Source organism: Aspergillus fischeri, genomic scaffold (genome assembly GCF_000149645.3).
Source record: "Aspergillus fischeri NRRL 181 1099437636249 genomic scaffold, whole genome shotgun sequence".
Taxonomy (NCBI): Eukaryota; Fungi; Ascomycota; class Eurotiomycetes; order Eurotiales; family Aspergillaceae; genus Aspergillus; species Aspergillus fischeri.
Window position 1 is genome coordinate 2043038 of NW_001509770.1, and position 24857 is coordinate 2067894.

At 49.9% G+C, this 24857-nt stretch overlaps 8 protein-coding genes across 8 annotated transcripts, besides 1 other annotated feature; 6 read left to right on the forward strand and 2 right to left on the reverse strand.

The window, feature by feature from the left end:
• Window positions 1–195: 195 nt before the first annotated feature.
• Window positions 196–2589, forward strand: hsp78 (chaperone ATPase HSP78; the record flags this gene model as incomplete). The annotated part of the gene is made up of 1 exon (XM_001264650.1): window positions 196–2589. One exon carries the CDS (start codon window positions 196–198, stop codon window positions 2587–2589), a length of 2394 nt encoding a protein of 797 aa, XP_001264651.1.
• Window positions 2590–3279: 690 nt separating this feature from the next.
• Window positions 3280–6569, forward strand: NFIA_014460 (MutS family protein MSH5; the record flags this gene model as incomplete). Its single annotated transcript, XM_001264651.1, has 16 exons — window positions 3280–3433; window positions 3491–3866; window positions 3923–4322; window positions 4372–4449; window positions 4496–4555; window positions 4606–4960; window positions 5018–5114; window positions 5161–5250; window positions 5300–5477; window positions 5526–5560; window positions 5607–5688; window positions 5738–5849; window positions 5904–6105; window positions 6174–6212; window positions 6265–6403; window positions 6465–6569. 16 exons carry the CDS (start codon window positions 3280–3282, stop codon window positions 6567–6569), a joined length of 2502 nt encoding a protein of 833 aa, XP_001264652.1.
• Window positions 6570–6844: 275 nt separating this feature from the next.
• On the reverse strand, window positions 6845–8885 carry NFIA_014470 (something about silencing 10 family protein; the record flags this gene model as incomplete). Its single annotated transcript, XM_001264652.1, has 2 exons — window positions 6845–8637; window positions 8699–8885. The coding sequence occupies 2 exons, from the start codon at window positions 8883–8885 to the stop codon at window positions 6845–6847; spliced, it is 1980 nt and encodes a 659-aa protein (XP_001264653.1).
• Window positions 8517–8572: a microsatellite.
• Window positions 8886–9368: 483 nt separating the features above from the next.
• ksrA (3-dehydrosphinganine reductase) lies at window positions 9369–10481 on the forward strand (the record flags this gene model as incomplete). Its single annotated transcript, XM_001264653.1, has 3 exons — window positions 9369–9410; window positions 9466–9597; window positions 9651–10481. The coding sequence occupies 3 exons, from the start codon at window positions 9369–9371 to the stop codon at window positions 10479–10481; spliced, it is 1005 nt and encodes a 334-aa protein (XP_001264654.1).
• An 805-nt stretch (window positions 10482–11286) lies between these two features.
• On the forward strand, window positions 11287–12386 carry NFIA_014490 (sterol desaturase family protein; the record flags this gene model as incomplete). The annotated part of the gene is made up of 2 exons (XM_001264654.1): window positions 11287–11766; window positions 11832–12386. 2 exons carry the CDS (start codon window positions 11287–11289, stop codon window positions 12384–12386), a joined length of 1035 nt encoding a protein of 344 aa, XP_001264655.1.
• Window positions 12387–13107: 721 nt separating this feature from the next.
• NFIA_014500 (60S ribosomal protein eL6) lies at window positions 13108–14059 on the reverse strand (the record flags this gene model as incomplete). The annotated part of the gene is made up of 3 exons (XM_001264655.1): window positions 13108–13260; window positions 13366–13701; window positions 13946–14059. 3 exons carry the CDS (start codon window positions 14057–14059, stop codon window positions 13108–13110), a joined length of 603 nt encoding a protein of 200 aa, XP_001264656.1.
• A 430-nt stretch (window positions 14060–14489) lies between these two features.
• NFIA_014510 (uncharacterized protein) lies at window positions 14490–15883 on the forward strand (the record flags this gene model as incomplete). The annotated part of the gene is made up of 3 exons (XM_001264656.1): window positions 14490–14540; window positions 14653–15218; window positions 15337–15883. 3 exons carry the CDS (start codon window positions 14490–14492, stop codon window positions 15881–15883), a joined length of 1164 nt encoding a protein of 387 aa, XP_001264657.1.
• Window positions 15884–16913: 1030 nt separating this feature from the next.
• cch1 (calcium channel protein CCH1) lies at window positions 16914–23501 on the forward strand (the record flags this gene model as incomplete). The annotated part of the gene is made up of 5 exons (XM_001264657.1): window positions 16914–18545; window positions 18596–20962; window positions 21021–21684; window positions 21740–22503; window positions 22554–23501. 5 exons carry the CDS (start codon window positions 16914–16916, stop codon window positions 23499–23501), a joined length of 6375 nt encoding a protein of 2124 aa, XP_001264658.1.
• Between the last annotated feature and the right edge of the window lie 1356 nt (window positions 23502–24857).

Here is a 24857-nt window from a genome sequence, read left to right on the forward strand (position 1 = left end):
TCTGCTGGAGAGCTTCCGCCACTCACAGCGCTCACAAAGGTGGAGCTTTCGAGAAGCATCAGGATGCTTGGATCACCTTGGGACCGGCAGGGGACTCGGGGTATATAACACTTGCCTTCAATTTTTATCTTGTACTTTACTGAAACCTACGATTGAAAATTGAATTCAGCTGCTCGTCCTATCAACAAAACCGCCATGGCATCGAGGCAGCTCGCTCGAGCGCGGCTTCTTCGAACGCCCGCTCTATCACCGAACCGTGTATTCCGTCCTCCCCAGACATTACATTGTCTCCCACAAACACAGTCCCTTCTCCCTAGGGCTTCCCTCACTGCCGCCCTGCGGTCGATATCTGCAGTTCGCCACTATGCTAATGGACGACCGCATCCCCCGGGTGGTACACATCGAATGAATCTGGGCGGCGAGCCAGAGAAGTCCGCATTGGAACAATTTGGTGTCGATCTCACGGAGAAGGCCAAGAAAGGGAAACTCGACCCAGTTATTGGAAGAGATTCGGAAATCCACCGCACTATCCAAGTATTATCGAGGAGAACGAAGAACAATCCCGTCCTTATCGGAGCGGCTGGTACTGGCAAAACTGCGATTCTGGAAGGATTGGCTCAGCGAATCGTGCAGGGGGATGTTCCAGAAAGCATCAAGGACAAGCGTGTCATTGCCCTTGACCTTGGCTCGCTCATTGCCGGTGCAAAGTTCCGGGGTGACTTTGAAGAACGTTTGAAGTCGGTTCTCAAGGAAGTTGAGGACGCGCAAGGTGGCGTTATTCTCTTCATCGATGAACTTCATACTTTGCTTGGGCTAGGCAAGGCTGAGGGCAGCATTGATGCTAGTAACCTTCTCAAGCCAGCACTGTCCAGAGGTGAACTGCAGTGCTGTGGTGCCACCACTCTTAACGAGTACAGATTGATCGAGAAAGATGTCGCTCTGGCACGACGATTCCAGCCCATCCAAGTCGGCGAGCCGTCAGTCGCGGCTACAATTTCCATCTTGCGTGGTATCAAGAACAAATACGAAGTACACCACGGTGTGCGGATTACCGACGCAGCCCTAGTCGCCGCAGCAACGTACAGCAACCGCTACATCACTGACCGGTTCCTTCCCGATAAGGCGATTGATCTCGTTGACGAGGCAGCGTCGGCTCTGCGACTACAGCAAGAGTCAAAGCCGGATTTGATTAGAGAATTAGATCGTCAAATCACTACTATCCAGATCGAGCTTGAATCTCTGCGCAAGGAGACTGACATCAGTAGTCGTGAGCGACGCGAAAAGCTGCAGGAGGACCTGAAGGCCAAGCAAGAAGAATCTGCAAAACTAACCGAGGTTTGGGAGAAGGAGAAGGCAGAGATCGAGTCCCTCAAGCGCACTAAGGAAGAACTTGAACGTGCTCGGTTTGAGCTCGATCAAGCACAGAGGGAGGGAAATTTTGCGAAGGCTGGAGAGTTGAGATATTCGACAATTCCAAGCCTTGAGGCGAAACTGCCCAAAGAGGGCGAGGAGGCGGCCGCAGGAGGTACGACATTGATTCATGACTCTGTGACCCCGGACGACATCGCGAATGTCGTGTCTCGGACAACCGGCATCCCTGTCAACAAGCTCATGGCTGGAGAGGTGGAGAAACTCATCCACATGGAGGATACGCTTAGACAGTCGGTTCGTGGACAGGACGAAGCTCTCACTGCCGTCGCCAACGCTGTGCGGATGCAGAGAGCAGGTCTGAGTGGTCAGAATCGTCCGCTGGCATCGTTCATGTTCTTGGGTCCTACCGGTGTTGGAAAGACAGAACTCTGCAAGAGGATGGCCGAGTTTTTGTTCTCAACTGAGACTGCCGTCTTGAGATTCGATATGAGCGAATTCCAGGAGAAACACACAATCAGCCGTCTTATTGGGTCACCTGCCGGATACGTCGGTTACGATGATGCCGGACAGCTCACAGAGGCTGTGAGACGGAAACCATACGCAGTCCTGTTGTTCGACGAGTTTGAAAAGGCTCATCGTGACATCTCCGCGTTGCTGCTGCAGGTTCTAGACGAAGGCTTCCTAACGGATTCCCAAGGTCACAAAGTCGATTTCAGGAATACCCTCATAGTCTTGACTTCGAACCTCGGTGCTGACATCCTTGTTGGCGCGAACCCATTGCATTCCTTTAAGGACTACGGCGATGCCGAACTCTCCCCTGACATCAAACAGGCGGTTATGGAAGTCGTGCAGAGTGCCTATCCTCCGGAGTTCCTCAATCGTATCGATGAGTTCATCATCTTCAAGAGACTTTCACGAGAGGCGTTGCGGGATATCGTTGATATCCGAATCAAGGAACTCCAGGCAAGGCTTGATGACCGCCGCATTGTCCTGCAAGTCGACAACGAGATCAAAGATTGGCTTTGCGAGAAGGGCTATGATCCCAAGTATGGTGCTCGGCCTCTTAATCGCTTGATCGCCAAGGAGATTGGTAATAGGCTCGCTGATAAGATCATCCGTGGTGAATTGACCTCGGGACAAACTGCCGTCATCTCGTTCAACGCGGACAAGACCGCGCTTGAAGTCACAGCAGACGGTGCAAAGGAGGAAAAGGCATGATTTCTTTAATGTAAGGGAGTATATTTGTTTGTCGGTGCTGGTGTATCGGTGTGCATTTTTCTTGGCTGGCTCAAGATCTGGCGCCCTTGGCTTTGATGGAGTTTATCTTTCATGGGATATGTACAATAGCATCTCCTCTTGTGTACATTATATGAGTAACATGAAGAAAAAATTGCATTGAACAAATGAAATGTCTCGTGGTTCAGAACTGTAGCAATCAGGACCATATGGACCCTGGAAGCCTGAGGCTTAAGACTAACCAACAATGGAGGCAGGTCAACGCCCCCTGGATCAATAATGTCATCAGCATCTGCTACCTTAACGAATCTCAATCCAATATGTCGTCTCAAACGAAAAGAAGACGCACGGCGTATCAGTCATACATTACGCCACATTCTCGCAATTCGAGAAACACCCGTACGGACGAATCCGTGCCCTTTCGCCAGAGACCGAATATTTCAGACAATCTCAGCTCCAATTCGCGAAGAACTTCTGCATTAGGACCGCTTCATTCAATCAATGAGACAGATCACAGGGCCCGTAATAGCTCATTGGAGAGGCCTTCTGACGACGACCTTGAGCCGGTCATTGTCGCAATCGATATTCGAGAATCAGGCACCGTCGGTTGCTCTTACTACTCAGCTCAGGAAGAAAGACTCTACCTCTTAGGAGACATACGATCTTCAAGTAATGAAGCAATTGATAGCTGTTGGTCATGATATCCCATTTGGCCCTGAAGAAAGCTCTGACAACAGGCTAGTGATCGAACAGACGAAGCCCACTGTGCTCCTTACCTCAGCTCGCGTTGACTACTTGAATACGTCACAAAGCTCCGAACAAGATGGTATGCTGATTCTTGATAAAGCTTGCGTTTACATAGAGCTAATTGGTGGCTCTGTAGGCATTCATCGTTACCTGCCTTATCAACTCGATATACGCCCGTCACAAGAATTCGGCCATTCCAATGCTACAGCTAAATTGGCGGCTCTGGAGGTTGCATCAGCTCACGAACAACGGATTAAGTTCTTTGTTCCTCACAATGGATTGATTGACCCGGAGCAACTGGATGCGGAGAGCTTGGGTTTTACACTTCAGGAGGGAAGACTTCTGCACATGGCAAGCTCCATCGATATGGAGAATCCCGTTACCATAGGCTGTGCCGGGGCTGTCCTCGCATACATCCAAAGGCGCAGAACTACCGACTCTATCACTACGCTTGGGTCCACTGGAGCATATCAGGTCCGCTCTGTGGAGATGTTCAGCCTCAAAGGAACCATGTGAGACCTAGAAACTCAAGTCCATGATTGCGAGATGCGTTCTGACAGTGTTGTAGGTTCATCAACAGAAGCACCTTACTTTCCCTGCAAATCACAGAGTCCGAGTCACATCCCAGTATGCTCAATCAAGGCCCCGGAAGAAAGTCACCAGCCTCGAAAGAAGGCCTCTCCGTATATGGCTTGTTTCAGCGCTTCGCACATACTCCACAGGGGAGAAACCGGCTTAGACAGATGTTCCTTCGCCCAAGTGTCGAAATGAACGTTATCAGCGAGCGACATGACTTTATCAGTGTCTACCTGAGACAGGATAACTATAATACTTTGAATAAAATTGTGAAGGGTTTGAAGCATATCAAAAACCTTCGGCCCGTGATGATCAACCTCCAAAAGGGCATCAGTACGGGAAGTGCTAAGATCACCGGTTTCAAGACAACAGTTTGGGCTACACTACTTGCTGTACGTCTGCGTACGTGCAATCTGTACGTTACTGGCTAATATCGCTCAGTTCGCCTTTTATGGCATCGATATTCATGACGCGTTGAAGGAGACATTCGGTGCAGATAATCTGAACTTGCGTACTCAGGTACAACCATCTATGGAAATGCTGCAAACAGACTAATAATGTTCAGGCTCTCCGTGTATTTGAAGCATCTCAATTGTATCGAGTAGGAAGGATGATTCAGGAAATTGTATAGCCCTCTCAGAATTTGGCGACGCCCCAGCTAATTCTTTTCCACAGGTCGACATTGATTGTTCAGAAGACCAAGGTAGAACAGTTGTGAAGCCAGGTTTAGACCGAGAACTTGACCGGATGAAAGACACCTATGACGGTTTGAACGATCTCTTGAAAGAAGTTGCGACAGAGATAGCAGCGACGATCCCCGAAAGCCTCGATATTGACGTGAACGTGATATACTTCCCCCAGCTGGGGTTCAATATTGCAGTCCCACTCAACGACAGGGGTGAGGCAGCTTACAGCGGCACTGCTGATGACTGGGAGCTTATATTTGTTACTGAGAATCGAGCATACTTTAAGGACTTCAGGATGAGGGAGATGGACCAGAGCTTGGGCGACATATATGGGCTGATTTGTGGTATTCCACAGAGGTCTATTTTACTGTGACCATAAGCTAACTTGCATGCTTCTCTAGAAAAGGAAATTGAGATTGTTTATGATCTTGCGCAGAAGGTTCTGCAACATAAGGATGTGCTCGTGCAAGCGTCAGATATGTGTGGCCATATTGACAGGTAATGCTTTGACACGCATATTGATGATTTGGACTCATGCTTTCAGTCTCCTTGCTATGGCTCAAGCAGCAAGTTTCTATAATATGGTTCGGCCCAGGATGGTGGAGGAGAAAATGATCAGGATCAAAGGTGGCAGGTGAGATCGTCCTGGTACTTTATTTTTCTAATTCGTTGACATATCCAAGGCACATACTTCAGGAGTTGACAGTCCCATCATACGTACCAAATGATACGTTCTTAGTAGGAGGCAGTTCGGAGACTGAAAGTCGAGTCTCACAGAAGGTGCTGGAAAACCTCCATGGCCCAAGTATGCTTATTCTTACCGGTCCCAATTACTCTGGAAAAAGCGTCTACATGAAACAGGTATGGATCTCCGGTATACATGTATCTGTGGCTTCAGCTGAGAGACAGGTCGCTCTGAACGTATATCTGGCACAAGTCGGAAGGTATGTGCTATAATCATACTATGTGACAGCAAATTGATTGTAGCAGCTTCGTTCCAGCAGAGAAGGCAGAAATCGGAGTGACTGACAAGATTCTGGTGAAAATGAACTCCCAAGAGAGCGTGTCAAAAGTATGATTTCGTGACTTAACAGCGAAGATAAGCAGCTGACTAGCACCAGATCCAAAGCACATTCATGAACGACCTACAGCAAATCTCCTTTGATCTGAAACAGGTGACGGGGCGAAGCTTACTCCTAATCGATGAATTCGGCAAGGGAACCAACGAAAGTGGTGTGTCTCTCCAATATTTCCAGCACTCTGCCAGGACTTAACTATGACTCGCAGATGGCATCGGGCTCGCTTGCGGGATACTCGAGCATTTGCTGAGCCTCAAGGACGCCCCGAAGGTTATCGCGGCAACGCATTTTCACGAAATATTCGAAAACGGATTCCTTCAGCCAAGGCCTAGACTCCAGCTGGGACATATGGAAGTTCGCATCTCTGGGGAGGCTTGCCAAGTGGAAGACCAGATCACCTATCTCTATAAGTATGGTCCCGTGCATACTCTCAGGTCAATTCAAAGGCTCCATGATATCTGATCCATATCGAGTACAGTTTCCGTCCGGGTCGTAGTAACAAAAGTTTCGGGACGATGTATGTGCCTCTTCCAATAATCGATCTTACCCTAAGATGCTTATCTGAGCAGTTGCGCAGCAATGAACGGGATAAGTCAGACGATCGTTGACCGGGCAAATGAGCTCGCTGCTCTCTCCGCTCGCGGCGAAAATCTGATCGCGGCTTGTGCCACTTTGTCGGCTGAGGAGACAGAGACTCTGGCTGAAGCGGTAGGCTTATCTCATATCTGGGGCAATGCGGAAGGCTGATGGTAACTTTTCCTGAATCTAGGATGTCTTAGCGAGGCGTTTTCTGGCCTGGGACTTGTCGAACACTTGCGATGCTGAAGGGGTGAGAGACATGCTAGAGTCCCTCTTTGCTAATACGGAAGAATAACGTATGGTATACCTCCTGGAGTGATTGCGTTGGAGCTTCATGTTACCAATTTTCTTCTACTCGAGTGTGGTATTGGCTTACTTTTGCTTTGCGAATGCTGAGTATCATTATCTGATGAAAACGTGGAGAGGATGGAGGTGCAGGAGCAAAGTAGAATGTGAGAGATTGAAAGGTGTATATCATCAGATGAATTATATATGTACACGCAAACCCATATTTTAGAGAACACAATGAACGCCCACAGTGCATGTATCCAAAGAGAAGTGAACGATGATCTATAGCTTGACACTCTTGACCAGGTTCTTCTTGATACCAGTAAGTTCACCACCGTAGCCACCAGGACCTTCACCTCCCTTGTAAATCTGGCGGATACTGCCGAGCTTCTTCTTCTTCTCTTCGAACTTCTTCCTCTTCTTGACACGGGGGTTGCGGGAATCCTTATTGCGCTTCGGCGCAAGACCCTTATTCTTCTCGATCTGGTAGGTGATGGCACGTTTGCCGTCTGGTCCAACCTCCTCTTGGATCTCCACGCGTCCACCTTCGCGGGCTGCGGCCGCATAAGCCTCTGCGCGCGCCTTCTTTTCGTCCTTCTTGTGCTTGGAGCGGGCCGCGACCATATCGTAATACTCGTCATCTTCGGTTCCGGCCTCGCCGTCCCTGATCTCCTTGGCGAGTCGATGGTCTTCCTCATCACTGTCGCCGCCAAGCTGCTCCATCTTGTCTGGTCTTTGCTTACCACGCTTCTCGGCTTCAGCGTTCAAGCGAGCCTGACGATCCTTCAACCGCTCGCGATAAGGCAGATCCGCATCACCACCAGCATCTCGGCCAGCTGCATTGCGTTTGTTGGCCTTCTGTGCAAGCTGGGAGGTGTAGAAACGCAGCGAGCGTTTCTGCCTGGCCTTTTCTTCGGCCTCCTTGGCGGTAAGAGCATCCTCATCACCAAAGTCGGAGTCTTCGGCGTCCCGTGCTGACTTCGCTTTTTGGCTCTTGCGCTTCTTGATGGGCTCCGTGACGAGTTTCGAAAGGTCTGCAAGGTTCGCTTCTGTCTCGCGCAGCTTCTCCGCTCTGCGGGCTTCGGCTTCCGCCTGTGCGGCCTCGGCTGCGCGCTGCGCTTTAGATTGTTTCTTTTCGTTCTTCTTCTTCTTCTTTGATTCTTGCTCTTGCTTGCTCTTCCGGACTTGCTCCTTGGTTGTCGATAGAGGGGCATCTGAGTGCTGCTTGCTCTCTTGCTTCTTCGTAGCATCCTCCTTGGGGATTTCAGGAACGGAAAGATCCTTGACCGTCTCCCAGAGCTTCCTGAACTTGACTAATGACCCCATGACTGGGTGAGCTCGTAGTTGAGCGGGCGGCAGAGGAGATGGTTTTCCAGATGCGTCCTGAGATGACGATAAGAGCATGAAGTACATGCTAATCGCTCCAAGGTAGGCTGACAGAGCACGGAATTTGATGACGGGAGCCGGAGCTGGTCCCAATATCGCTTCCTCGTCTTCCGGCGCCTTCACGGCCTTGGCAGCTTTTTCGAGCTCGGCATGTTTTGTTTGAAGATCGGCAAAATCTTTCGCCAATGGCTCGAACTCGGGATATCTCGTCTTTAGGATTTTGAGTTTCTCTTCTGAGCTCATGTCGTCTGTAATCTCCACCTGCGGAAGAACTTCCGTTATCACACCAGCCTCATCTTCTGCGTCTTCCTTCTTGTCAGATTCAACCCATTCTGTTTCGTCGAAGCCAAAGTCTTCCTCGTTCATGGCTTGTAGGTGCTTCCGTTGAAGTCGCTTTGCTTCCGCCTCTTCTTCGAGCGCATCTGCTTCGGTCTCGATTTGGTCGGCGTTGTAAAGATCCTTCTTGGACGTTCCCCACGCAGCAATGCCCTCCTCATCTTCTGAAGCATTCGAGCCAGGACTACCGCCACGGCGGGACTTTTTGGCCTTCGATGAACCTAGCCCTATGTCATCATCATCATCCTCATCTTCATAGACATCTTCATCGTAATCTTCCTCGTCGTCTAGGTCGTCTTCGTCCATAGACTCGTAGCCCATGATCTCCTCGTCGGATGGCTGAAGCGCTTCCTCTATAGAACACAAAGTCAGGAACGGACAGGATGGGTCCAAAATGCAACTACTCAGACAAACCTTGCTCTGCCATCTTCCTCCGTCTCTTTGCCTCCGGGGCTTCGTCCAGCAAAATGTGGTCGCGGCCCGCTTGGAACTCATCCTCAGAATCGTCGAACCTTTCCTCGAAAGCAAACTTTGAGCGCTCAGTCTCCTGAGCGGAGTTCTGCTTCGCAGGGCGACCGCCCGCCTTCCTTTTCTTAGCCATTTTCGAGGAAAATTGACAACGTGGGCTTATTTTGACCAAGATCGACTGTATCGAGTTGATAACTTTTGCGGTAAAATTTTGGGATTTCCTCTCACCGCCGTCGCGGCGCTAAACTGTGTCAAGTATGTTTGTTCTATTTGTCTATTTACCAATCGATACGGGCGGGACATTGCCCAATAGTTACCAACAACCAGAGAGCTGGTATCGGCGAGTACGGGAATTTTTGCCTCAGGTATCCAGGAACTTTTTGTTGTGAGCTCCTTCTTCACAAGTTGAGAAACAGACGAACCTTCAGGCAGGGGCCCATCTAAACTAGGTTCATTGATTTTCTTTATAGCCAGTTTCTTCTTCTCTTCCGAATCTTTCTCACTTGATTCTATTCTCATGTCTCAAATTCATTCGTTTATACCGTCCAACGCATCCCCCGCTGCACTGGGAATTTCACTCATTCTCTGCGGCCTTATCGTATATAGCGTATCCAAAATGTTCGGCTTTCGAACAAACCATTTCCCCGTTGAGGGTCGGGTACGTTGGGAACTCTCATTTTAGGCCGTGCGGCATGCTGAACATTTCTCTGCAGACTATCGTTGTCACTGGTGGTTCCGATGGAATGGGCAAGGCTGTGGCGTGCCAGCTCGCCGAAAAAGGTGCCAACGTCGTTATCGTGGCCCGCACCGTCCAAAAGCTCAGGGAAGCTCTGGAGGCCATTAAGGTAGACAGTCTCCCAGTCTCCGCCTTCAATCTATGGCGCTCACATTAGTGCAGGGAACCGCCCAAGACGTCAAGAAACAAAGATTCCACTATATCAGTGCCGACTTGACAGATGCCGCAGAATGCGAACGTGTTATTGCCGAAGTCACTGAGTGGAATCATGGTCTCGCTCCGGATGTCGTTTGGTGTTGCGCTGGCTACTGTGAGCCTGGTTTCTTCGTCGAAACCCCGGTCAACACGCTGCGAAGCCAGATGGACACCGTATATTGGACCGCTGCGAATACAGCACATGCCACTCTCAAGAGCTGGCTCGCGCCCATTCCTCCCAGCCAGCAGGTACCGTTGCCTCAGAGACATCTTATCTTCACCTGTTCCACTCTTGCTTTTGTCTCCATTGCGGGATACGCTCCCTATTCTCCGGCCAAGGCCGCGATTCGGTCTCTGGCCGATACTTTGAGTCAAGAGATTGAGGTGTACAACGGTGCTCGGGCAGCGAGAGCCAGAAATGCAGCTCCACCGGCCGATGTCAAGATACACACTATCTTTCCCATGGGCATTCTCAGCCCCGGTTTTGACAACGAGCAAGGACTCAAGCCTCAACTTACAAAGGAGCTGGAAGCTGCCGACAAGCCACAGCGTCCGATCGAAGTCGCCAAGGCATCGATCCAAGGCTTGGAGAAAGGCGACTATTTGATTACTACGATGTTTGTCGGCCACATGATGAAAGCGAGCGCTCTTGGTGCCAGCCCTAGGAATTCGATCATTGCCGACACTCTGACCAGCTGGCTCAGTAACCTGGTATTCCTGCAGGTGATTCCTGATCTCCGAAAGAAGGCTTTCAATTGGGGCTTGAAGAATGGCGTTCCATCATCTCAGTCGAAGTAGGAGTTTGGTATCGTCATGTTCCTATTGTGCGGTGTATTCTTAGATACCCTCGAGCATTTTGTTTTGCCTCTTATCGTTATTTGTGATGATCCTGTGCTTAAGCCGGAGACATCGAATTGATTAAATGAAATACTATTGTTATTCTGTTCTACTTGGTAATTGCTCATCGCCTAGTTGTTCAATTATACTCTTGTGTCATATTCGGACTTTGCAAATCAATAACGAATGCACGTGCGGGAGCCAAGCACGTCAGTACCTATTGTCATTATCTACCTCGTAAATCTGTAAGGAACTTGTTGGGATGATTGAACCCGAGTCGAGAATTATGGCGACAGATAACTGCCCGGAATGAGTGATCTGACCGTCACGGTGAAGCAATATATATAGTCTTGATGTAGATAACAGCGTCCTTTTCATTCTTTGTCCTTACCTGAACATGGTCTTCGAACGATCAGACCTCTACCTTCATTTTAAGAAGTCCCGTTTTCCAATCAGCAAGACGTCGTCAATTCAGCAAGAACAACAAATTGCATTGTTCTTCGTTCCGGCATTCCTGTAGTTTTGCTGACAGTGACGTAAAGCTTAACTATCGGATCTCCGCAACCAGCGAAACGTGCCCTACTTAGTATTTACTTGCGGACCCCAGCCACAATATCGCCATGTCAGACACATCTGCAAGTCGCAGGCAGGAGATTGCATATTCTACAATAATAATTCGTTTACAAACCCTAGAATATGCAATTGTTGAATCAAATACACACATCTAACACTCATATCGACGGCTAATGCGCAGATCGCAAACAAAATGGATGCGCTCTTCTCCCTGCCGGTCCTTTCGCTATTTCTTATTCCTACGATTTCCTCTTACAGCACAAGTCTCAACTTATTATTCTTCTTCATGACATGGTCGACACTTGTGCTGTCGCATCCTCCTCTCAGGGTTGAATTGTTTGGTACCGTGGCCGTGCGACTCTTCTTTTACGTCCTCCCCTCGGTTCTGTTCTTCCTTTTTGACATCTTGACACCCTCCGCAGCAGTGGTGATCAAGGCGCATGGAGAGATTGGCCTTCCCGCGGGAAGCAAGCGCAGCAAAATCCGAGCAAAGGACTTCAAAGTCGCGGGTTGGGCGCTGGCAAACCTTGCATTGAGCATCGCCGCGCAAGCCGCCATTGAGATCGTTCGCACCAAGGTGCTCGGAATGCGCAGCGCTCTCAAAGTGTCCATGAGACTGCCTATGCCCTGGGAGATTGTGAAGGACTTGTTCCGAGGTTTGTTCGGGAGAGAGGTGAGTGATCGCTCGTCCTTCTGGATGGATATGGTCTGAAATTGACACATTCCGCGACGCTGTAGATCCTGGCATACGCTGTCCATCGCCACGTCCTCCACTCCAAGAAATATAGTGTCGCAAAGTACCATGAAACATGGTACCACTCACTACGCGCACCGTTTCCCCTCACTGCGCACTATGATCACCCCTCCGCGTACCTCCTCGCCAACTTCATCCCAACATACGCACCTGCCATGCTCTTCCGCCTCCACATGCTCACCTACCTCATCTACCTGTCTATAATATCCATTGAAGAGACGTTCGCCTTCTCCGGGTACTCTGTGATGCCAACGAGTTTCTTCCTGGGCGGCATTGCGCGTCGCACGGATGTGCATTTGCTAAGTGGGGTGGAAGGGAATTTCGGGCCTTGGGGTATTCTGGACTGGATGTGTGGGACGACTGTCGGCGACGGTGAGGATGGAGCGGCTAGTGTTGTAGATGATGCGCAGAGTCAGCTTAGTGCTAGCCTGAGCCAGGACGGGGATCTCGATGAGAAGATTCGGAGGGCTGTGGAGGAGTCTACGAGGAGGTTTAGGGATGGGAGTCGTCGGCGGTTGCGGAAGCGGAGGGATGAGTGATTTGGGGTTTGTGGGCTCATGAGGTCATGATTTTTTTTGTATGGATGTATGATTATATGGTATGGGTGCGATTCCGCTTATATATACCTTTGATTTGGATGCTTGACGATGCAGTGGTATGAACTACTACGTACAGCCATTCTCGAGAGGGTACAAAGCGAGTATCCTCGCTGTAAGGTCGCAATTGCATGTCCTTGGGCTGATACGGGCTGTATGCGATGTCGCTTGGGCCATGGAGAGAGTAAAAGGGACGGCGCTGTGCAAGAAGCTGAAGTTGGAAGTTGGAAGTTGGAACAGAACCTGACAGTTCCTAATTTTGGATCTCGACCTGAACCTGGAAATGAGAGATGTATCATACTTAACATAAAACGATAACGCCCGGCCTAGTCTTTTCAAGGGCACGTGTAACAGCTGGAAAAGGTATTCTTTTTTTTTCTTTGACATTTCGGCTTTTCTTTAAAGAGGTCCTGCAAATCGGGCCACGCTGGAGGAGACTTTTCGTTGAAACAAGGAAATGACAACCGGTTTTTCCGAATTGACCGCAATCCTAAGCAAAGACGGAGCCCGTATCGAGTTACATTATCTCATGAACTTGTTCCTCCCGCGCTGCAAAAGAGATATGCGATCCCCGGGGAGTGGGGACGCCCATTTGCAATCCAAGCCGCCCCTCGCGCAAGATTTCCTCCACAATCACTACCGAACCCGCGGCCACCACGCACGTTTACCACTTCATCTCGTGGGGCTTGTCGCCGTTCCGGAGGCTGAAGGAGCTGGCGAGGTAGCTGCCGAGGAAGGCCTCCTTCTTGACGGAGGCCAGGATGGACTGGTCGACGGCCTTCTGGTCGCTGGCACGAGCGCTGGCAACCTTCTTCTTCTATTGTAGACAGTCGCATATCAGTACACGTCGTCGAGATTCACAACGGAGTAGTATCCTCCTCCGTGGTGCATAGGATCAAGTTCATCGGCAGAATCCACATACCTCGGGCTTCTCTCCCTGCTTGAAGAAAGCCTCCTCGGTCTTCTTCTCGGCCTTCTTCTCCTTGGTGAAGTAGTCGGAAGCGCTGACCTTCTCGAGGACGCTCTGGTCGACGCTGCTGATGTCCACACGCTTGCTAGTGGCGATCACATAGCGAGCGTTCACCCGTCTGAGAGGAACACCGTTGATCTTGAAGGGACCGGTAACGAGGAGGACACCCTGGTCAAGGTGCTTGAGGAGGATGACACGCTTGCCACGGAAGCGACCGGCGAGGAGGATCAGAATAGTACCGGGCTGAAGGCTTTCCCGGAGCTTGGTAGGACGAATAGCCTTGCGAACCTGTTCAAACGCACAATCATGTCAGAAACTCTTGTTCGCATTAACCCGGACACACTTGCAAGTCATGGAAAGGTAGATATATCCCCGGAGATGCGATTTCCCTTATCAATTCATGTTCACATTGACACTGGCCTTGATCCACCCACAAAAAGCGGTATCATTGACCGGCGCAATCGTCGCATTCATTCATAAATAAAACCGCATCTCCAATTCAAGTATTTCTCTCTGTATAGGGCGTACTGACTTTCTTGGGCTGCGGCTCGTCATCAACGGGGTACCATTTCTGGGCCTTCTGAGCCGGAACGGTCCTCTGGCCCTTTCCAAACTGCTTCGTCTGGCCAACAGTAGAGTCCGACATATTGGCTACCGGGGACGAAGGTGGTCTGAAAAGAATGTAGGAGGGGGTGGGTGGTTGTCGACGGCGGGTGGTTGTTGGATTGAAGTGTGACTGACTACTTGCGGCCCCGGGCGGAAATCCTGAGGTTTGTGGGAACGCGAGCCCTATCAATTAACCGAATCGCACTAGTGCCGATTTGGAGTCCCTGATAAGGTCATTGTTTCTTGCCTGAGGTGTCGAGCTCCGGTCGACCATACAAACCTTTAATGCAATGGAAGCTTTCTCAGCCCCATCATTCTTGAACTGACGTACCCTGCTGGAGCCCGCTGCTTCAGAGCTTACCAACATCACAACAACACCGTCCTGTCTCGATCAACATCACAATACGGCCGACAAATTCCAGCTCTACCATTCTCTCCACCTTTACTCCTCATTCTCATAGACGTTCGTCATGTCTATAGCTCCACTCATTACGTTCAAAGCTGGTATCTGTGACCTTGATGTGAGTGACTGCCACTACAACCCCGACAAATTGAGAGTAACCTCTGTCTATCAAACGGCCACACCTGCAACTGATTTATGACCCTTACTAACTCTACTTTCCGTCTGAGCAGGTCTCAAGTTCAAACCCTGTGGTCAAGCCGAAGCCTACTCCAGGTTACATCTACCTCTACTCCGAGGATGAATTGGTGCACTTTTGCTGGCGTCCAAGATCCGCTCCTCCTGACCAACCCGAATTGGATCTCGTAATGGTCCCATCAGACGGAACCTTCACCCCGTATCAACCAGCTGGCAAAGACGCACCAACGAACGGCCGAGTCTTCGTATTGAAGTTCTCCTCCAGCTCGCAGCGCTATCTATTCTGGCTCCAGTCAAAATCTCAGCATGAGAGGGGCGATCCTAGCTGGTTCAGCCCCAGAGATCTCAAGCTAGGCGAAATTGTCAACGAATTACTTCAGGGTGAAGAAGTCGACGTCGCGCATGCAATTGCCAACCTTCCCAGAGGTGGTCCTTCTGGCGGCGGCGACGACGATGAAACGATGGAGGATGTCGAGGGCGCGGACCATAATCCAAGCCATAACCACGGAGGCAGTGGAGGAGCCGGCCTGGACGCTACGGGTGGAGACATCAGAGAAGAAGGAGAGGAAGCGAGGGAGGGCGGTGCTGACGGTGGAAGAGCGTAGGTACATCTTCCTACTTCTATTCTGCGGTCCCCATTGGCTCCCGCACCGACATTTACTTCCTGGTTTTTGACCATCGCTGTATTGAAATTTTCTGAGCTGATCTGGTATTCTCAGGGCGGCCGCCGACTCGAACCCTTCGTCTGTTGTACAGAGCTTCTTGAGGTCCTTACAGGGGAACCAAAACCAATCCCAAGACCCCGACAGACCTTTCACAACGCTACAAGACCTCCTTTCGCCATCATCTACGATCCCTTTTCTAGAGTCTGCGGACGATCGAACCGTTGACAATCTCTTAAGCTATCTACCACCGACCCTCCTTCTTTTAGCGCAGGAATCCGAAGATGTGTCGCTTGCTGAGACCGATCCGGAGATCGTAGAAGCAGCAATGCTCTCGCTCGACCTGTCGCAAAAGAAGAGCATATTACGGAAAGTCCTTCATTCCCCTCAATTCTCGCAGAGTCTTGCTAGCTTGACTGTTGCTATCAGAGATGGCGGCCTGCCAAGCATAAGCGAGGCCCTCAAGATCCCTGTTGAAAATGGTGGTTTCATGCATAGAGGAGGTGTTCCTCTCGGTGGTGGGGATGCTGTTGAAGCTTTTCTCAAAGGCGTTCGGGACCATGTTAAGGAATCGGATCAGGAGAATCAGATGGAGACAGATTGATTGAGCCGCGCGTCTTGTACCAAAAACCTTCCTGTAACTACCTCCTCGTGTCATGATCTATCCGTGCACTAGAAGCGTCGCACTCGCAACAGAAGATTTACATTAGAGAGCCAAAAATCTTGGGTGCTGCCGGTTCATCAATCCTTTGGGCACGTTGCAACATGAAGAAGCAACTTGGACTCCCAGCTTTACTGTTAGCAGTTTATGGGCAAGACCAGGTGCTGAACTACGCTCAAAGATTGTGACGAGCTAAAATACCCCGTGCAAGGAAGCAAAACTCAATCATTGATAAGAGTATACTCCGTAGTTTTCGAGCGATATTTCTCCAATTGGTTACAGGATCACAGGAGACGGGATGGAGCCTTCATAGCTCATTTGTCCTGGTAGCTAGGCTATATCGCCAAAACCTCATAAAGTCAAACAAAAATCCGTCGGTGTGTGAACCATGAAGTTAACGAAGAAGCAGACGGAGTAGACAGTCAGCCTTAAATTATCCAATTCCTCCAGAGTGAGAAATTAAGAATAGCTAAATTTGGATGAGCCACAAGCGTGGGTTCCAGAGTCTCAGGTTCCATCGCAGGTGAGACCAAGTCCAATGAACCACACAGAAGCCAGCTTACGGGCCAACCGCCCCAGTTTTGGCCGCGTTGGCGCAATCCAAGCAAAGCTCCGCTGCTCACAGCCGTTCAATAATATCGCGATCCCAGGGCGATTTGTACAGTAGCTTGCCTTTTCTGTCGCACTGGCCTTATTTTCCCTCTTAACAAAAGCCCGTAGATTCCCGCTAGTTTTGCCTGATAGGTACGGAAGAACTGGTGTTGGTAGAGAACAACATACCCGCATACTTGGCAAGGCAACAACAATAGTAAGTTCCTGAACGGAAGAAAATAACTTAGCAGAAAGCAACACGTTTTCTTTTATCTCTAATTTCGAATTGTCCCTAACCGCAAGATATTATTGACACAGGTACGGTTTCCACAGCTGCAGTCTGCAATGTCTACATTCGGCTAGCGCATTATACCTGCCTACGATGGCTTCGAATAGCCACAATCGCGGCCACGACGAAGACAATGCTCTCACGGATCAATCAATTCCTTTACAAGACCTTTCCGGGCCGTTGGAGCGCAGTCAGTCTAGGACAAGTCGGGTAGGAAGCAGATTTCTGTCAAGGCGATCTTTGAGACGAGGAGGCTCTCTGAGTAACTATGAGAGGGTGTCGGAGGAGTCCCCTGTTGAACCCCCGCCAGTCGCACGGCGTGCACGTCCGCAACATGCTGGCCATGATAATGAAGATGCGTTCCATATCGAGGATCCGGGGACATTTGCTCAGGCAATGTCGACGGTGGGCCTCAGTTTCGACCCGACACATAGTACCACAACTTCAGCGCGACGCCGCGAATCTAGCTCCGACCTGACGAATGTCCCTCTCGATGACTTTGGCCCGCAGGAAGCTGAACACTACCTTTCCCCAACCGATACCTACGAGGATACGGCCCCGTTGACCGACCATCGTTTTCTTCAGCCCATCAGCGGAGCTTCTCACAACTTTTCAGGCGGACAGGATGACCGAAGCAGCACGCACGGCGACCGTTTCCCTTCCGATTCGCGTCCAGAGTCGCGTTTGGGTGATGATCTGCCACACCTTGAGAGCGGTTTGGGTCGGAGACGTCGCGGGAGCAGCAGCGCAGGAGATAGTCGGGCCCGTTCCTTGTCTCCTTCGGCCACTGGGTCTGCTTTGCAGCGCGCGAGTTCGATGATGAAGTCGATGTCGCAGCGTGTTGTTAATCTGAGTAACGAGCCGGAGGTGGTTGAACAAGCAATTATGAGGGAGGAACAGCACAAGAATGCACGACTCGAAGAACCTCCGTCGCTTCCCTCCTTGAGCGGATATGCACACGATGCGCCGTCTGTCGGAATGTCTAATGATCAACTACCGCGGACTAGAACATCCGCGAGCAAAGCGTGGAGGATGTACAACAATCCTTTGAGAGGCAAAGCACTCGGAATCCTGGGTCCGGACAACCTTATACGGGTGTGGCTATGCGACATCCTAGTTCATCCTTTCATGGAGCCATTTATTCTGGTTGTGATCATTATTCAGACGATATTGCTGGCTCTCGAATCGGCAAAGTCGGTCTGGGATCATCCGCGATCTGTGCGTTGGGGCTCTAATCCCATGGACTACGCTTATTTTGTCATCTTTGTTATTTACACATTGGAGCTAATAGCCAAGATCCTGGTGTCGGGTTTTATCATCAATCCGGCGGAATACAGTACCCTAGATCGATCGATGGGGTTGAGAAAGGCAATCGCGGAGAAAGGAAAAAATCTACTTGCACCGCAACGGCAATTTGCCTCCAAACAAGCCTCTAGCTCCCCAGAGCCACAGCAGGCCTCAATTATACGCACGTTTACTGGCGGTTTCGATCAGTTGCAGCCAGAAGTCATCGATGACCCTTTACAGCCACGCCGCGTGCGACTCGCACACCGTGCTTTTCTCCGGCATTCGTTCAATCGTCTCGATTTCGTCGCTGTCGTAGCATTCTGGGTATCCTTCTTACTCTCCCTCACCGGTGTCGAAACTCGCCAGCAGTTATACGTGTTTCGCATGCTCAGCTGCCTTCGCATCTTGCGTCTTCTTGCGCTCACCAACGGCACATCAGTAAGTTGGAGAACTTCATTAATTTGATTTTGGTAGCTGATTCAGAACAGGTCATTCTCCGAAGTCTCAAGAAAGCAGCTCCCTTGCTTGTTCATGTTGCATTCCTTATAGGCTTCTTCTGGCTACTGTTTGCTATTGTCGGGATCCAGAGCTTCAAGTCGAGCTTGCGACGCACATGCCGCTGGCTCGGTCGTGACAATGAGACTGACTTTGATCTCAACGATCCGTACGGCACGCTACAATTCTGCGGTGGATATCTCAATGCGACTACTGGCGCCAAAGAGCCTTGGCTAAAAAATGATCTCACTCCGAGCGATGGGGATGCGAAAGGGTATCTCTGCCCCCAAGGCTCCATTTGTGTTGAAAACACCAATCCATATGGGGGAACAGTCAATTTCGATAATATCCTGCATTCACTGGAGCTTGTCTTTGTGATCATGAGCTCAAACACCTTTTCAGATCTTCTATATTACACTACCGATAGTGATTATCTCGCAGCTGCTCTTTTCTTCGCCTTCGGTATCGTCATTTTAAGTCTGTGGTTGGTCAATCTGCTGGTTGCAGTGATCACGCACTCATTCCAAGTCATCAGAGAAGAGAGCAAGCGAAGCGCCTTCGCTGTTCAGAAACTCGACTCGGTTGATACGGAGAACACATCTACCCGCAAAACTAGTAGTTTCAAACGTCTCTATGACAAGTCGGAGTGGCTCTGGATTGGCATCATCATTCTCGATCTCGTTGTGCAGGCTATGAGAAGCTCGACGATGGAGGAGGATCGAGCTAATCTTATCAATGTTGTCGAAGTCTTTGTCACTATCATTCTTCTTTTTGAAATCATCATACGCTTTGCATCCGATTGGCGCAGATTCCACCGAAGTCGCCGGAACTGGGTTGATCTAGGACTCGCGCTCATTACCTGCGTCATCCAGATACCCGCGATCAAGCATTCGGGGCGTCCGTATGATGTTCTCACTCTCTTTCAGATTCTCCGAGTATACCGAGTGGTACTAGCGTTCTCGGTTACCAGGAACCTCATCATGGTTGTCTTTCGTAACGCGACTGGTCTGTTGAACCTGATCATGTTCGTGTTTCTGATTACGTTCCTTGCGTCCATTTTCGCGACCCAGCTTTTTCGCGGCCAGATACCCGCAGAGAACAATGATGGTGACCAGATCGATATCAACTTTGCTGATATATATAATTCGTTCCTCGGCATGTATCAGATTTTATCCAGCGAGAATTGGACTACTATGTTATACGACGCAACCACATTTACGTACCCGTTCAACACTGCCTGGATTTCCGCCGTCTTCATCATCTTATGGTTCATCGTGGCGAACTTCATCGTTCTCAACATGTTCATTGCTGTCATCCAGGAGAGTTTCGACGTCTCTGAAGACGAGAAACGGTTGCAGCAGGTCAGGGCATTCCTGGAGCAGAAACAGGTCAGCGGTAATTCTCAGGGGAACTTATCTCTGTCGAAGATCCTCATGCTGGGCAGAGACTCCAACCGCTACAGGGATCCTCTCGATCATGGACCAGCGGCCCTAGAAATGCTACTGAAAGATGCCGTTGTGCGGGAATTCCTTGATGAGCAAGAAGCGCCTACGGAAAGTCGACGACGGGACAGTGTGCCTTTAGAGACTGCAGCGGCCGCGACGGCTGAGACCGTCCGCCCCGGCGTGTTCTCGCGGTGGTGGACGGCCATTACCACGTCTGTTTTGCGCAGGGAGCCGAATCCCTTCTATTCCAAATTGAAATTCTCTAGAGCATACGAAGAGCTAGATCCGAAGGAAATGGCCAAGGAGGTGGTTTCTGCCGCTGAGCAGCGGAAACGAGCACAGCGAGAGTATTTGATGAGACACCCGAATTACAATAAGTCGCTGTTCATCTTCGCGCCTGACAATCCCGTTCGGAGACTTTGTCAACGCATCGTCGGGCCGGGACGTGGGCATCAACGAGTCGAAGGAGTGGATCCCTATAAGCCGGTCTGGTATACATTTTCAGCTTTTGTCTACGCGGCGATTGTTGCCATGGTCCTGATTGCGTGCATCACCACTCCGATCTATCAGCGCAATTATCAAGTGCAGTGGCATGGCGAGGCTATGCCGTGGTATGTTTACACCGATACGGGCTTCGCAATCCTGTTCACAATAGAAGCACTCATTAAGGTCATTGCGGACGGTTTCTTCTGGACACCAAATGCATACTTTCGAGGATCATGGGGATTCATCGATGGAATTGTCTTGATCACTCTTTGGATCAATGTGGGCAGCTCACTGTTCAGGGACTGGGGTGTCTCTAGAGCTATTGGGGCTTTCAAAGCCTTGAGGGCCCTGCGTTTATTGAACGTCAGTGACAGTGCCAAGGACACCTTCCATTCAGTTATCATCGTGGGTGGATGGAAAGTCATCGCTGTAAGTCTTGGCCTCCGCTTCGTGATCTGGGGCAAGACGCACACTAATCATATTCTAGGCTGCCCTGGTCTCGGTCAGTTTTCTGATACCATTTGCCATCTATGGTGTCACCCTTTACAACGGACAAATGGTCCAATGCAATGACGGAAGTATAGTTGGGAGTCTAGACCAGTGCATCAATGAATACTTAAGCTCACCCTACAACTGGGACGTCTTAGCACCGCGTGTCGCATCAAACCCTTTTTACGACTTTGACAATTTTGGGGATGCTCTATTCATCCTTTTCCAGATTGTCTCCCAGGAGGGCTGGATTGATGTGCAGAACAGCGCTATGAGTATTACAGGGAAGGACATGCAGCCACAGTCGTTTGCAGCGCCAGCCAACGGCCTCTTCTTCATTGTGTTCAATTTGCTCGGTGCCGTCTTCGTGCTGACACTGTTCGTGTCTGTGTTCATGCGAAACTACACGGAACAGACGGGTGTCGCTTTTTTGACTGCTGAACAGCGATCTTGGCTTGAGTTGAGGAAACTCTTGAGACAAATCTCTCCGTCGAAACGCTCGCTCGACCGCAAGAGCAGTAAATGGAAGTTATGGTGCTATCGGATTGCCGTCAAGAAACATGGTCGATGGGCGAGATGCGTGACTATTATTCTTGTCCTCCATCTCCTCTTGCTTGTGCTGGAATTTTATCCGGAGCCTTATTTGTGGGAGTTGACAAGGCGTACGTCTGGCCCTCCACCCTTAGTTTCCATATTTGCTGACTTACACATTCACAGAGGCATTGTTCTTTGCTTTCACATTTTTCTATATTGCAAATGTCCTCATACGACTCCTTGGACTGGGCTGGCACCGGTTCAGTAGGAGTTCCTGGGACCTCTACTCATTAATCGCTGTCCCGGGTACCTTCATTACGACTATTCTCAACTATCTACTGAGGAATCAGGTCATTGTGGAACTAAACAAGCTTTTCCTTGTGTCTATAACCCTCCTGCTGATTCCGCGAAACAATCAGTTGGATCAGCTTTTCAAGACGGCTGCAGCCAGTTTGACGGCTATCGGGAACTTACTCGCTACATGGTTTGTCCTTTTCCTCGTCTATGCGATAGCCCTGAACCAAGCCTTCGGTCTCACAAAGTTCGGTGAGAATGAGAATAACAATATCAATTTCCGAGACATTCCGAGGGCACTCATTCTTCTTTTTCGAATGAGCTGCGGGGAAGGATGGAACCAACTGATGGAAGATTTTGCGACGATGGTGCCGCCCTTTTGCACATATGACAGCGACTTCTTCAATGACGACTGCGGCAGCGCTGCCTGGGCTCGGCCACTTTTCATTTCGTGGAACATCATCAGCATGTATATCTTTGTGTCTCTATTTGTCTCGTTGATCTTCGAGAGCTTTTCCTATGTGTATCAACGGAGCAGTGGGCTCTACGCAATCAGTCGTGAAGAAATTCGCCGCTTCAAGCAGGCCTGGGCGACCTTCGATCCTGACGGGACTGGCTATATCACCAAGGAACAATTTCCCCGTTTGCTTGGCGTAAGTTCTCTCCCCGAAACAAGCATTAGCAAAGTGACTAACACGATAAGGAACTCTCGGGCGACTTTGCCATGCGCATCTATGACGACGAGTTCACGATTGGGCGGATTCTAGAGAAGTGTCAGGTAGATAAAAGAGACTCACTCATTGCCCATAGAAGAGTGGTTGAAGGGCTGGACCTCGACAAACTGTCCCGGATTCTGCGGCAAATTCCAGTGGAGACTGTTCGGAAGCGACGACAACGGCTGAATCGGTTTTACGAAGAGGTGCTGGTATCCGCGGACCCAGTGCGCGGTATCTCCTTCCACTCGATTCTGATGATCTTGGCTCATTACAATGTCATCAGCGACAGCAAGAGCTTGAGATTAGAGGAATTCCTTCGTCGTCGGGCGCGTCTGCAGCGAGTAGAGGAGGCTGTGCGCCGAAACACGGTGATCGGCTTCTTTGATACACTGTATTGGTCGCGGGAATTCCGCCGCAAGGTCAATGCAAAGAAATCATCACGAATGAGCGAGGTACCGCAGTTCACCGTCCCAGAGATCTTTGTGGACGATGGTTATCAAGAGGGGTCCGGGACAGCGGAAGAGGCCGGTGGGGTCAGCCTGGGGGCCCAAGATGCCGTTATGAGTGGAGACGAGGACACCCAGCCGATGCTGTCGCCGATCTCGCCGACGCGAGGCCCATCCAGCCCGACATCATCACGGCAACTGCCCCGGCTGGACACCAACTTGACCGGACGCATGTCCAATGTCAGCTCGCCGACCGAGTGGTCGAGCATCAGTCCGTCGCTGGCACCAGGAAGCCGTGAACGGTCGCATACCCTCTCGTCCTACGACGCCGGGCCGGACGTGCCCATTAGTCCCGCGGGATCCAACCATTCGCGAGAAAACAGCGCGATGAATGTACAGGATGTGATGCAGTCGTTGGATGATTCCGCCTGGGGCGAGAGTATCCGGCGCAGCTTCACCCAACGTCGATCGAACGGTAGTCAACCGTAAGAAATTGAGACGCGAGCAATGTCGTGATGATTTAGATGTGCGAATGTGTGGTATCTACATGTCCTTTTTGTGCTTGGTGGTTGGTTGGTAGATAGATAGCTTTCATTCTCCAGAGTCCATCTCTCGTGACGGATTCCCAGGACCTGTACTCTTCCATTTCCTTTTGTCTTGTCTCGCACATAGACAGTTTCCGATATTGGTTATTGCATAGCCATGGCGTGTGGGTGAATTGATGCTTTTATATTTGACTACAATAATTACTCCCAATCAAGGAGTTCAATACCTCAGATTCTTCGCAGGATACTTATCTAGATACGATTGGACTCTGTGAGTAGGAGAACGATTCTCCAGGCAAGCCCCTGGCGACTATAAGTAAGGCTTTAATACGAGCGCATAGTGGAACTTTATCGACAATAAAGGGAGACATTGATGGACGGACGCGGACAATGAGTCGGAAACGGATATTATGGTTGATAAAGTATTGAGGGAAATTTCCTGTTCTATTGCGCGTGACGCAGATCACTCCGGATAGGGAGAGTCGGGAGAAGAGGCCATCGAATGTCGATCCGCCGTTTGCGTATGTCATCATAGCAAGCCTCCAAACAATAGCATTCACTCATTCAGATGAATTTGAAGCGAAATCGAATATGAATCGCTTTTGTTCTCAACAGTATGTATCGTTGTGTTTTCGCAACTACTGCATTCGTCTTGAGTTCATTTAAGTATAAACTCCCCCCTGGCGCGTCGCTAGTCGAGAGCATCCTTGCAGAGCCACTTCTATCTAGTGTCTATGTGTATGCTATCGACTTCTCTTGGTAGTCAATCATTTCCATCTTGAAGATTCCATCTTCATCTTTTCCTTATCAAGGGTTTTTCTCCGTACATCGTGGTCAAACTTTCTTTCCTCTCCTGCCTACTCCTCTCAATCTCCCTGCGACCGAGTTGATTTGGTTCGTTTAGAGACAGTTGTCGATCTATAAAAGTGTCGGTGAGTCTGCTTTTTGATGGTTCTCTATACTTTAATTACTGGATGATGTACGAGTCGCTACAGATGACATGTCAGTTTGCTTGTTTCATCTTTCGTTCTTTCAGGTTTAATTTCATTTGCGTCTGTCTTTCTCATCTTATCTTTTCTGACTTTACTTTGTTCGAGCTTTGTGTTGATATACTGATCTTTTCTAGTCCACGTCTATTGATGATCTACCTCTCTCTATTGCCAAACAGCAATAGAAGACGATTCGTGATTTCTGATATCTGCCAACTCATACATACATCAACACATCAACAACACATATCAGGCAGCGCCTGAACAGCTGTGAAACATCAACACAAGTCAGCAGCGACACTCAAACCGCA